The following is a 13,545-nucleotide window of genomic DNA, read 5'->3' on the forward strand; positions in this document are numbered from 1 at the left end:
GGTTATTTTAAGAAATCCCAACCACAGAAGTATCCAAACCCTGCAGGGTTGATAGCAATAATCCTTGCAATTACCCAACATTACTCACTTGGATTTGAGGCAGAATTTAATTATGAGGATGCCTCAGTGGGCTAGTTATAGTAGCATCCCCTCTGAATGTTTATGTGATAACCCTACTAGATTATGATGTAGTAGTAGTAACAAAGGATGACCCCCAGCTGTGCTGGATAGGCATGGAATATTGGGAACCTGTCACATTACCATGAAAAGATTCAAGATAGAAAGATACATTTTGGTGGGAAACTCATGCTACACCATTTAGATGAATCTCTGAAGAGTAGCAACCATGTCTTTTGTCTGAGCTGCCCAGGGCATTTTGGACACAATATAAAATAATATTTATCTAATTTAATTTGACATGGAAGAATGACATGGATATAAAAAGTGAAGGTTCCCTTAGCATGAAAAGTAGTTTCCTACATTCATGGGAGATGCCAGGTAAAGACTAACATTTCCAAACATATTTTTTTGTGAAAATGAAGCTAAGGTTGCAGGAAAGTACCATTGGATTGAATGTATATGGCTTTAAATGAACATTATGAGTTACAGATTAGAAACGCAAAAGTTCAGAGTCAAGGTTAACCTAAAAGAAATCCAAATCACTGAAAGCGTGAACATTCAATGTTAAAGCAACCAAACAGCTGTAACTGCCCTCATAGCTCAGCCTCCCATCTTAAAAAATTGTGCAACATAAAGTATTGAAAATGTGTGCCACAGAATATCAATCTTTTTTTTCATACACATGCTCCTCCAATACCACCTGTGCTGTTTGATCACCATACTAACCTTTGCTCTTTCAATGTAAATGCTACAGTTACAAGATCTGGGCACATTTTAGCTGTTGTCCAGTGACACCGATAACTGATCGCCACATGCCATATGACCAGTTTCAGTGAGGTGCCAATACTTAATGTCTTCAGCACTTCACAGAATCGAGCCCTCAGTTCTGAGCAGAGATCGCAGTGAAAATGCTGAGATATGCTGAAGGTGGAACTGCTTGTTACTGATAAAGCAGTTTAGGTTGTATACATTCATATACAATCAGCTTTAATTCTGAATTTTCATGGCGTCTAAAGTCTGCGTGGTCTAAACTTTACCTTAAAATGAAGGTAATTCCCACAGAAACCTTTTATGTAAAATTTAGCCTGGTTCTAGAGAGCAAAGGGGACAAGGGATGCGACATTCCTTCCCTTCCCCTTGCTTTCACAGACGTGAGCCTTGTTAATGCACATGTAAGATCCTCCAGAGAACACCCATCTCCTGCAGACTTAGGATGTACACAGGAGGAGTGCTCTGCCTGGGTAACCACTTCTGCCCCTTAAGGGCCTTCGAAGCCCATGACAAACTTCCTGAGCCTAGCAGCCCTCAGCCCAGAAGGCTCACTGTGGGGAACTCCAGCCTTTGCCTTTGAAAACCTTGAGAATTTAACCACAGCCCCAACCTCCCCACAAGGGACTGGTCCTGCTTTGAGCAGGGGGTTGGACTAGATGACCTCCTAAGGTCCCTTCCAACTCTGATATTCTGTGAAGCCTTAGCAAGCTCATGGCCCATCACCAACCTCTCCTTCACGTGAGCCATAGCATGGGTTAGTCGGCACTCCCTGTCAACAAACCTATATGCCTAGCTAGGCTCATGATGGCCCAACAAGGCAGAATGGCCTCCTCAGGGGACTATTACTAAGGGTCATGAGAGGGGTCAAAAGGGTACCCCATAAATCTAAGGCTCAGGAGGACCCCCAAATCAGCCTAAAGCTTGCAGAGGCTGCAGGTCACAACAAATCTTCTAAGGTCTGCAGTGTGGGGCAAGCATGAGAGCTCAAAAGGTTCATTGGGTTTCTCCCACTGAGTGCCTCCTTTATGCCGTCCAAGGCCCCTGCTCTCTTCAGTTCCACGCTCTGCAGATCTCCTGCAGGTTAGGGCTAGGAGAGGCAGCCATTCTTCAAACATGAATTATTTTCCTCCACTCTTTTCCCAAGCTCAGACATAGAGAAAAGTGTTACAAGTCAAGCTGTTGGACACCTCACTCACTGATGTGTTTTCACTTAAAAACAAATGGTCTGATTAAGTTCAATTTTGGTGGAGAGTTATTTTCCATTGACAGGCCTCCTTTATGGCTGGTTTACATTGAGGCTGATTATCTGTACCAGGAAAAAAGCTAGAAAGATTTTATGAAACCTTCAGTCTCCAGCACCCAAATTCCCTATCTTAAGCTTGCCTGAGCTGCTAATCCATAGAGATGTTCATATTTAAAAAACTTTAATATCGCCCAATCTAGTGTACAGCTCTGAAGACTACTAGATCTCATAGAAAAGTCCAATTAAGTTTTGTTTGTTTGTTTTATAAGGAGAAAAGCGCATTAGAGGTCCACAAGAATTCAAGAAGCCTGTGTTTAGGGTCAGAATTCATGAACAATTTGTCCATTTCACTTTACATTTGTAGGAAAAATTCTACATTGGCTCCAGATGTTGTCTACTAGTTTTGCAGCTGTTTCTTTACTGGTGGATTTTGAAGTGGGGGCAAAATTACATTAAACTAAAAGTCAGTTGCAAACTAAGGAGTGGCTCGTACTGCACCATAATCACACTGATGCATTTACTTAGTTTTGCTTTTTATGAGGGCCAGAATCATTTCACCATTCAACAAGACAGCGTGTCCTGTAGGCTGCTCCCTTGCATCTTGTACAATATTTTCCTGAACACCACACAACTTTTTATACAGTACAGTTGCATTTTTATGCAGCTGTGGAATGTGTGCTATAGCTGTAAGGTGACAGCATCCTACAGTAGTCACACGGGCACAATCCAAGTGAAGATTCAGTTACATGTATTTGGTGCAATTTTTTTTTGTTTTGTATTTATTTAATGCTTGTCACAGTATCAATGGTTGTCAAGCCATAGAAAAGAAATGGCACAGCAGGCGTAACACACAATTCCCATATATTCTCTCTCTCTTTCCCCTCACCAATATGCCTTATCCCAGATCCGTTGGGACCACCACTCAGTGCTAAAATGGGAATTTGTCCTCCATTGTTGGGGTGGCTTTGATGTGGCCACCATCTGCTAAGAATTTCACTGACACTCACCATCACAGGCTACTCAGCAGGTGTTAACAGCTTTCAGACACTCCCACCCTAAACTAGATTTAAACTGGTGAGTAAAAGCTTTTCCATCCCAGTCCCGTGAGCCACTGAGCCCCAGCAGAAATGTGTTTCACAGTACCTACCTGTCCACTGCGGGAGGCAGTGGCAGTTGTAAGTGTTCACACCATCCACACACACCCCACCATTCTGGCAATTATGATTTGGGCAGTCATCAATATTCTGCTCACAGGTGCTTCCTTCAAAGCCTGGCCAAATTAGAAACATATGAGACTGAAATTATTTTCAGAGTCCGTTAAAGAGGATTACCTGTCTGCGTGAAGTGGCGTTTAACATGCTTTTCCTATTGATCTAGTTCCCTGCTGCACAATGGAGCAGCAGTCTGACCCAAGACTTGTCAGTAACAATATTCTGCCATTACCAAGCCCAAAGGGCTTGGACAGGTAGGTTGGCTTGTACAAGTAAAACAATTGTACTCCAGTCAGCTAAAGACTTAAGTCGCTTTACTGATCCTGCCTCTCCCCAGCTTGGGGGAAAAGGGGCCAGACCAAGCAACAAGAACATATTCCAGGAGTTGTGAACATCAGCACTTTGACTGGCCCCATTCTGGGCAGTACCTGGTGGCTGGTCCCCTACTACCTTACTCTGTTCTCATTATAGACCTCCCTGTTGCCTGAATGAACTAATATGCTGCAGCAGTTGTTAGTGCCTCTTGATAATACCCGGCTCCCAGGTGCGTCTACTTGGGTTAGGTTTCAGAGTAGCAGCCGTGTTAGTCTGTATCCGCAAAAAGAACAGGAGTACTTGTGGCACCTTAAAGACTAACAAATTTATTTTAGCATGAGCTTTCGTGAGCTGCAGCTCACTTCTTCGGATGCATAGAATGGAACACACAGACGGGATATTTATACATACAGAGAACATGAAAAGGTGGAAGTATGCATACCAACAGGCAGAGTCTAATCAATTGAGATGAGCTATCGTTAGCAGGAGGAAAAAAAACTTTTTGAAGTGATAATTAAGATGGCCCATAGAAGGTGTGAGGAGAACTTAACATAGGGAAATAGATTCAATTGGTGTAATGACCCAACCATTCCCAATCTTTGTTTAGCCCACAGTTAATAGTATCTAGTTTGCATATTAATTCAAGTTCAGCAGTTTCTCAATACCCACCTGCTGAAGTGAAAAAACAGATTGACAGAGCCAGAAGGGTACCCAGAAGCCACCTACTACAGGACAGGCTAAAAAAGAAAATAACAGAACACCACTAGCCATCACCTACAGCCCCCAACTAAAACCTCTCCAGCGCATCATCAAAGATTTACAACCTATCCTTAAAGATGATCCCTCACTCTCACAGATCTTGGGAGACAGGCCAGTCCTCGCTTATAGACAGCCTCCCAACCTGAAGCAAATACTCACCAGCAACCGCACACCATACAACATAAACACTAACCCAGGAACCTATCCTTGCAACAAAGCCCGATGCCAGCTCTGTCCACATATCCATTCAAGTGACACCATCATAGGACCTAATCACATCAGACACGCCATCAGGGGCTTGTACACCTGCACATCTACCAACGTGATATATGCCATCATGTGCCAGCAATGCCCCTCTGCCATGTACATTGGCCAAACCGGACAGTCTCTACGCAAAAGAATAAATGGACACAAATCTGACATCAGGAATCATAACATTCAAAAACCAGTGGGAGAACACTTCAACCTCTCTAACCACTCAGTGACAGACTTGAAGGTGGCAATATTGCAACAAAAAAACTTCAAAAACAGACTCCAAAGAGAAACTGCTGAACTTGAATTAATATGCAAACTAGATACTATTAACTGTGGGCTAAACAAAGATTGGGAATGGTTGGGTCATTACACCAATTGAATCTATTTCCCTATGTTAAGTTCACCTCACACCTTCTATGGGCCATCTTAATTATCACTTCAAAAAGTTTTTTTTCCTCCTGCTAACGATAGCTCATCTCAATTGATTAGACTCTGCCTGTTGGTATGCATACTTCCACCTTTTCATGTTCTCTGTATGTATAAATATCTCCTGTCTGTGTGTTCCATTCTATGCATCCGAAGAAGTGAGCTTTAGCTCACGAAAGCTCATGCTACAATAAATTTGTTAGTCTTTAAGGTGCCACAAGTACTCCTGTTTTTTTTCTCCTCAATTTGATTTTCATGCCCTGACCACTTAGGGTGCCTGAAGAACCCAGGGCACTTCTCCCAGGAAGCTATCCTTGTATCCAGGCCAAACTCCAACTCACTTACATCATGCCTCCTTAAAATCACCCTGTAGTTTCTGCTGGATAAGGCATTCTTCATTTCTTGTACTAAAGGAGGTGGCATTTCAATGTGGCTCAAGTGAACGATTCCAAATATATAGCTTGTAAATCAGATGAGTCTCTGGGGATTTTTGGATTATTACAATGACACAACCCCTTCACCCAGAGAGTGCACTCTTCTCCTCAAGTGTCAGTGTTCTGTTGTTGACACCTCATAGCTAGATTAGAGAGGTGTAGCTCTGATGCCAGCTCTGCAACAGTAATTCCCTGTATCTGATAGAAAGCTCCCAAGAAGTGATGGTAATGGGCTCCCCCACCTCACAGACTTCACAGCATGGTGAACATTAGATCAAGTAAGTCCCAAACAGAACAGGTTTCACAGCATACTCACAGGACCAGGCATCTAAGACACATTGGAGAGTCGGGCCAACCTGCTTTTGAGTTCGTCGCACAGAAATTAGGATGTTTGGGAAAGTTTTTCGAACCCTGATTTTTCCAGTTGTCTCATCTCATGAATGCTGTGTGCACGCCCAAACTTCCCCAGGTAAAGTTATTTTGTAAGAAGACCAGATCATTGTTCACATGCTGCATTCATGCAACCAACATACCCAGGACCATCGGCTCCAAAAGCTTAAGTGCCTGCCCCTAGAGCTAATGAGGAATTTTCATTGGCTTTGGTGACATTAGGACTTTCCCTGTTCTCTCCCAGAGGAGAACAGCATATTTAGCTATTCTACTGTACCTCATATGAATTTCAGGTGCTTTGATGTGTGTGTAAAATTAAAGAGTAAAAAACACAGACACAGAAGAAAGCTATTAAATCATGGAGCACTTCCCATGCTTGAATTCTACACTAACATTTACTATTTAGTCCTCTGGGAAATCTTGTGAGGGGAATAAATCACTCGCCTCCCTGCTCTAGGCACTGTAACCGCTGGGGTCTCAGCGACACTCCGGTTTGGCCCAGCCATCATGACAATGGGAGTCTGAGTAGGTCAGATTTGAGTGAGTGGCACTGCACCCCCATGAACCAGGTCACAACTCCACTCAGACAAATTTGGTCCTGTCAGGGGGGTGGGGCCAAACATGAGCAGTGCTGCAACCCCAGAGGTTGCAATGCCTGGAGCAGAGATGCAAACCCAACCAGCCCCACAGCACAGGAGCTGCCACTGTGGGGTTAGTACCAGGCAGGACCCAACTCCGCCAGGGGACAGGATACAACCAAAACCACTCCAGGGCCTCCACTACCAGACTATTTATTGGGTTGTGACAAGCCATAAACATTTACAAGTGGGTCCTGAACCCAAAAAGGTGGAGAACCACTGATCTAGCAGATTAGATATCTATCTAGCAAATAGATAGCAGCTGCAGAAGCAATTTAAGTAGGTACTGCTACACTCGGGTAAAATGGGGCCCAACAAAGTCCCATTCACCCCAGCACTTTCCAGGCCAAACCTATGCAGGGGAGACCCTGCCTTTGCGGTACTAGGACAATGTGGTGACTCCTCTCCCCAGGGCCACATGGCTGCGGGGAAGAACGTGCAGGGAGGAGCCAGCCACAGACCAAAGCCAGCAGAGCAGCTTCAGAAGCAGGGGACATCAGACACTGATGTCTATTTTCTACAGGGTTGACGGGATATTGTTGTGCTGACTGTCTGTTTGCTTCAATCCTCTCTTCCTTAATCTTTTTCTTCATCTCAGTTTGTCTCCACTCCTGCTCTTCATACCTTCCCACCTCTTTTTGTTTAGCAAATCCCCTCACTAAACTCTAACCCCAAAAAAGTTAAAAGAAAAACTGTAGCAGCAACAGGATGTTTGTATGCCACCACACTGATTACTATGCTTGTACGTTATCCCTTACACCTACCCTTTGTCTGGTCTATGGAAATGGTAAAAGCTTCAGGGCAGAGACTGTGTACTACTGCTGTGTGTACAGTGCCTAGTACAATGGGGCCCTGTCCTTGGCTGGTCCCTAGGCACTACCACAATAAATAGTGACCCGAGTTCTCATAGTTGTCTTGCCAAAGGCAATGCCGCAAGTGACTTCTGTGCTTCAGTTTCTTCATAGGAAAATACTGATATCCACATATGCCCACTTTGCAGAGGGTTTGTGAGGTCTAAGTAAATAACACCTGCAGAATACTAGTAAGGGCAGCCAGTGGAAGAGGCAAGAAAATAATTTACCAATTACTGGGTCCTGACCTTGCATGTATTTGTTGATGCCACCGACACAGGATGACAATCATTAGGGAAGCTGCATGTCAGTTAGATCAATAAAGCAACTCAGCATGAAGTGAAAGTACTGTGTGCACTTCACGAAGCTTGTGCCAACTTCAAACAGGCATTACGAGCACTGCACATAGCATCCTAAATATTTTGAAAGCACACATCTCCTGGTGCACATTTCCTATAGCATGCACATGCCAGGTACTGTTCTGAGCAATGCAGTGCTTAAAACATGTTTGGAAATGGCTTTGAATAGAAGCCACCAGCCCCAACCAGCAAGCTTATTCAAAAGCCCCAGGTACCTTACCAAAGACTGCAGATCATGATGAATCTGAAGCATCAAGGGCTACACTGTTTTGGAGTTACAGCTCCAAAAATGCAAGTGGGTCAAGTTTTTTGGTAACTTCTGATCTCCCAAATGCCCCATCCAATTTACTTTATTTCAATCCTTATAAAATACAGCTCAAACTTTCGAGGTGTGATTTTTATGCCTATTTCAGGTAGTATACACTCTGCAATACTGTGGCTGAATTTGTAGTGGAACTCATCTCTTGCTGAAGAATTGTTCTAAAGTTCAGCTTTAATTGTTAAAAGTTTGATTTCTATCCCTTCTGGTCAAGGTGCATATTTGAAGTTCTCAGCATGTAAAACAATGCATTTATGCCTGCCTGAGTTTGTCACAAGCCTGAAATAATGCAGAGGAGCAAACTTCCCCCATTCATGTCAATCAGGGTCCCATGGACTGACATTGCAGCTACAACACTTGGCATTTTTCCCAAGATGCCACAGAATTCGTTATTTTGCTGCATCCAGACACCTGATGCTGTTTTCTGCAGTTGGGACCAGACTGCAGCTGGGTACATACTCAGGTGGCTAGCCCAAGCCACTTCCCATGTTGCTGCTGCCACACTGCTATCTTTAGCATGCTAGCTTGAGTGGAGCTAGCACGTCTGTCTACTCTCATTGGAAAGCACGCTCCCAATGGCTATGTAGACATACCTTTAGAGAGATTAGTGTCTCCCGATACCACAGGAAAAGCCCTGCATCACACCAGGCAGGATAGATCATTCTATTTAATATGCCTTTTGTGTCACATTTCTAGGATGTTCTGCTTTAAATAAAGAGCAGTTTGAGGCCACAGTTGTATGACATGGTATCAAGTGCTATCAAACACATGAAGTTATTTCCTCTTTCTACGAGGTATTCCAGTTCTCTCTCACAGTCTGTTCTGGTCTGACAGATTCTTTCCTGGACAAGCTCTTGGAATTCCCTAGGGTTCTTATCTTGGTAAATGGGTAATTATTGTGATGGATAACAATGAATAGTCACTTTCCCAGCCACGAACTTCCTCTATTGACTTGTTTAACATTCTGTTGCCAAGTCAACTCCTTATTTGTCAGATATTTACAGCTATAAAACTCATTCTCACCACAATTAAAAGGAGTTTAAAATGCTGTAAATTAAACATCTATCTCATAAGTGTCATTTACTAAAACTGACTGACCTGAGAAACTTTCCATCTGTTTAGAACTAGGAATTGTCTACAGTTTTTGTACCAACTAGTCTAAAACTGGAGAAAAACTAAGTTAAACTGGTACAACCTCTAGTGTGGATGAAATTATACCAGTATAAGAAGGGTTTACACTGGCATAGCTTTTGATAAATTTGCCTCTAGAATGCTGGAATTTCCCCTGATTTCAGCTAAGTGACTTAAGTTATTTCAACATTTGGATTATATAAACACACTCAAATGAGTTGGGAACCTAAAAGTTTTACAATCAATTATACTGTGCATTCAGAGTAGCTGCATCACTGAAGAGAATACTATTGACACCACTCTAACTCCACAGCCATTACTCCTTGCTTTCAAGCCTCTCTAGCTTCTCCCTCAACTCTCCATTGGTTCCTCACACCCTTCTGCTGGCCCCTTTCCCTCCCACTCCTCCCACTGGAAGGGGTCAGAATTCAGGCCACCAGGAATCATCTTCCAAAACATCAGGATGTTTCTTGGTGCCTTAGTTGCACTGGGGCGAGGAATGCCGAGATGCCTTTGCCTTCACCTGGGCAGTCAGTGGAAGTACTCTGGCTCACCAACTTTTTTTCCTTTTGATTTTTTTTTAAATGGAAAGTTTTGTAAACCAAGTTACAACAACACAACACTGACAATTTAGACATGAATGTCAGTCAGGACATACAAAGGAAAGGTTCTCAGAGCAACAAGAACTCACCCACACTGTATATGTTGTGTAATAAGACACATTAACAGTAACTATCAAAATGATATGTGGGTGCGTTACTGTGGTAACTTTGTCTTCATTTCCTGACTATATTTAAGGTCCAGATTTTAACCAGATCACACTGGTCTGCAGGGAAAGGTGCAAGGTGCTCCCATAAAACCTTGCGTCCCTGCAAGAAAGGGTAACTTCACTCATGTGAGCGGTCAAATTGGTTTTGCAGGATCAGGCCCTTAGTACTTGTTGTTTTCCTCTGCAATGCTTCTAGCACAAGGCATGACAAAACCCTGGGCACCTCAGAGGTCAAATAACTCTAGTTCAAGGAACTCAAGCTTCACTGATGAAGCCTGCAGAGCCTGCTAGCCATAAAACAAGTCTTTCTTTAAAAAAAAAAAAAAGACAGAAATTAAAGGCAATGGGTTAACATGAAAGCAACACTAGGTTGAGAAATCAAGCTGTCTCAGAAGTCAGAAAATCTGAGCAAATTTCAATAATATTAACTGACATATTCAGCCTTTTCACCTGGGCCCAAGGACCCACCCATGGTTTTCTTATCATGACCCTTCCAGTCCTTTGATCTTTAACCCCTTTCTCCTTCCCTATCACTGGGAGACTCCTCCCCTTTCATATTGTGAAACAGTGAGCCCACCGCAACTAAGGCTTCATCTCAGTTCCCTTCCTTGTACAAACTTATGTTCCTTTTTTCCTGGCCCCCACATCACTTCAATATTGTGGGGGGACCATACATCAAAAATAACCAAAACTTAAGTGTTTGATTTCCCAGCTTCACCACTGCATTCCATCTGGGTTTTGGGAAGGACTAAGTATTTACCTGGCAAACAGTTGCACTCATAGGTAAAGTCACTGGTTTGATGACATGTCCCTCCATTCATACATGGCGATGGTGAACATGGCACATATGTGTTCTCACAGCGGTGTCCTCTAAAGCCTGGCTTGCACTGGCATTGGTAAGAACCAGGCAAATTGTGACAAGTTCCACCATTCTGGCATTGTCCTGGTGTGGCACATTCATTTAGATCAATCTCGCACTTTGAGCCAGTATAGCCTGCTGGGCAGGTGCAGGAGAACCCATTTCCAGATGTGATACATGTACTTCCATTGGCACATGGCTGAGACACACAAGCATCAATCCACTGGCAGTCCTTTCCTGTAAAACCAAGACATGTGAGAGATTCTGTCAATCAGAAATTGTTTGGATGGAAGATACAGACTTCTCTCCTTCCATCCCCATGACACCCCAAAGCTGAGATGTCTTTCTGCACACTCCAACTGTGTACTCTACAATATTACAGTTGGATCTAAAACCACAAGCACTTCCCATTGAACCACCAATTTGATTTAGTTCTAATCTGTTTAGGTGGGAGCTGCAAAATAGAGAACCCTGTGATTTATGAGAAGTACCGGTAATCAATGAGCTGGAATGATACTGCACTGATGACATTTATTCTCCTCTCCCACTTGGTATTCAAGGATAAAAGTAGGTTTCTGAATTTCCCCCTGACATAGAAGTAAGCTTCCCTACAGAAAGCTGTTGCAGGCAAAATTTGCACAGTTAGCTGATCTAGGAGCTTGTCTACATGGGGCACTTATTCTGGAATAAGATAGACCATTTAAAGTGCAATAGTATTCTGGAATAACTCCTGATGTAGACAATCTTTCCAGAATAGCTGTTGAGGTCAGTTTCCCCACTCGACAAGCCCTAAGAGATTAAAATACATTTGTATTTTTAAAGTGGTTCTATGAAGGGTGTTTTAAAAAAAAAAAAAACTTTCCATGTTATATCTCTTAGCTCTCATTTGCAGTGCTGAAGCTATTAGTTTGACAGCATATTAGGGCAAAACTAGAACATTTTTAAGAGTGTACATCCAGCTTAAAAGGTACTTCAAATGGGAGGGGGGGATGACTAAGGACACAATTATGAAGTCCCACCTGTGTAACCTGGTGGACAGACACACTCATATGTGTCCTGGAGAAGCAGTTGGCAGGTCCCTCCATTTAAACAGGGGTGAGATACAAAGCAGATGTGCGATTCAGAGTATCTGCAGTCCTCGCCTGTGAATCCTAAAGCACATTTACAAGTGGCTTTTCCGACCACAGATGTGGTTTCACATGTTCCTCCATTCTGACAGGTATGGCTTTCACAAGGGTTTTTGTACTGACAGTAGTCTCCAAGAAAACCCTCTGGACACCTACAAGAGAATAGAAATCATGACTAGCAGTGTTCACTCTGATCCTCACAATGCAAGCTACTACTGTGAAAGGTAAAGATCCCAGTACTGGCACCGTTAACACCCAGAGTCTTTCCTACCTAGACAGCAACATTACATACTCTAATGCATAGACCATACACAGGAAAGCCCTTATGTTATTTACGACTGTCCAAAGTGAGAATCCTGAAAGTATAACGTCATAACATTAATTCATATATAAAACGTAATGAAACTTCAATTACATTTAATTAGGGGCAAAAACATTCTGTCCCACCCTCCCCGCCCTGCCATATGACTGATAGAGAGACAGATACTGTCTCCCCATCCCTTCAATATTTTTAAAATTGAGTATTAGTTAATTCCACTTTGCTATACCGAATAATATCCTCTGCAGAAGTAAGCAACCAATCTGAATAACAGATGCTATCCATCTCAAAACCTTTAGTGCAATTTTCCCCTCACAACACCACTGTGAAGTAGGGAAGTGCTGTTATCCCCACTATATAGATAGGGAACTGAGGCTGTGACTTGTCAAAGGTTGAACACGAAGCCTCTAGCAACACAGGAACTGAACCCGGGTCTCCCAAGTCTCAGGCCATAGGCATCGGCTTCCTCCTTTCCCTGGGGGTGCTCAACCCCCACTCAGCCTCAGGCCCCGCCCCACTCTACCCGTTACCCCAAGACTTCACCCCATCCTGCCTATTCCCACCCAGTTCCGCCCCTCCCCCCAAGCACACCCCCTCCCACTGGCTGCCAGTGGGTGCTAAGCGCACCCACTGAGTCAGCACCTATGTCCCAGGCTAACACTTTAACCATTAGACCAAATTGGGGGTTGGGTCCCCTCAGGGGGTCACAAGGTTATTACATTGGGGGGGGGGTCACGAGGTGTCAGCCTCCATCCCAAACCCTGCTTTGCCTCCAGCATTTATAATGATGTTAAATCTATTATAAATTAAAAACACTTTTTAAGGGGGGCGGGTCGCACTCAGGGGCTTGCTATGAGAAAGGGGTCACCAGTACAAAAGTTTGAGAATCACTGCACTAGACCATCTTTCTTCCATCTCTAAGAAATACAAAAATGAACTGGTACATTTATTGATAATTGGGGCAATATTATAAAGATTTATGTGTGCAGAATCACTATTTCTCACTAAGCAAGACTTGTGTAAACACAGTGCTGTAATCCATCTGCTGACTGGACTTTGGACTAGGAATTTTCAATCCATTTTGAAGCAATGAGCAGAAACTGCCATTTGTTTCCTTCAGCTAAAGGAGCAACCTGCAAAATGTATATCAAATAAGCCAAAATATCAAAAACACAGAGAAAAATGGACTGTCGATCTGCAGATTTTTCTATATTCTAGATGACTTGATGAGGAATCAAAATATGTACAT

The 13,545-nt window shown here is 43.2% G+C and overlaps 1 protein-coding gene across 1 annotated transcript in view; it reads right to left on the reverse strand.

The window, feature by feature from the left end:
* The window catches only part of NOTCH2 (notch receptor 2), a 159,674-nt gene that overhangs the window by 103,760 nt on the left and 42,369 nt on the right, over positions 1-13,545 (reverse strand). The window contains exons 3-5 of the mRNA XM_045026116.1: positions 11,870-12,129; positions 10,752-11,087; positions 3,282-3,404 (exon numbers count right to left, since the gene is read on the reverse strand). Of these exons, the coding sequence (XP_044882051.1) occupies positions 3,282-3,404; positions 10,752-11,087; positions 11,870-12,129 (719 nt within the window). The remainder of the gene's footprint in view (positions 1-3,281; positions 3,405-10,751; positions 11,088-11,869; positions 12,130-13,545) is intronic.

The sequence above is a fragment of the Mauremys mutica genome, chromosome 8 (genome assembly GCF_020497125.1).
Source record: "Mauremys mutica isolate MM-2020 ecotype Southern chromosome 8, ASM2049712v1, whole genome shotgun sequence".
Classification (NCBI taxonomy): domain Eukaryota; kingdom Metazoa; phylum Chordata; order Testudines; family Geoemydidae; genus Mauremys; species Mauremys mutica.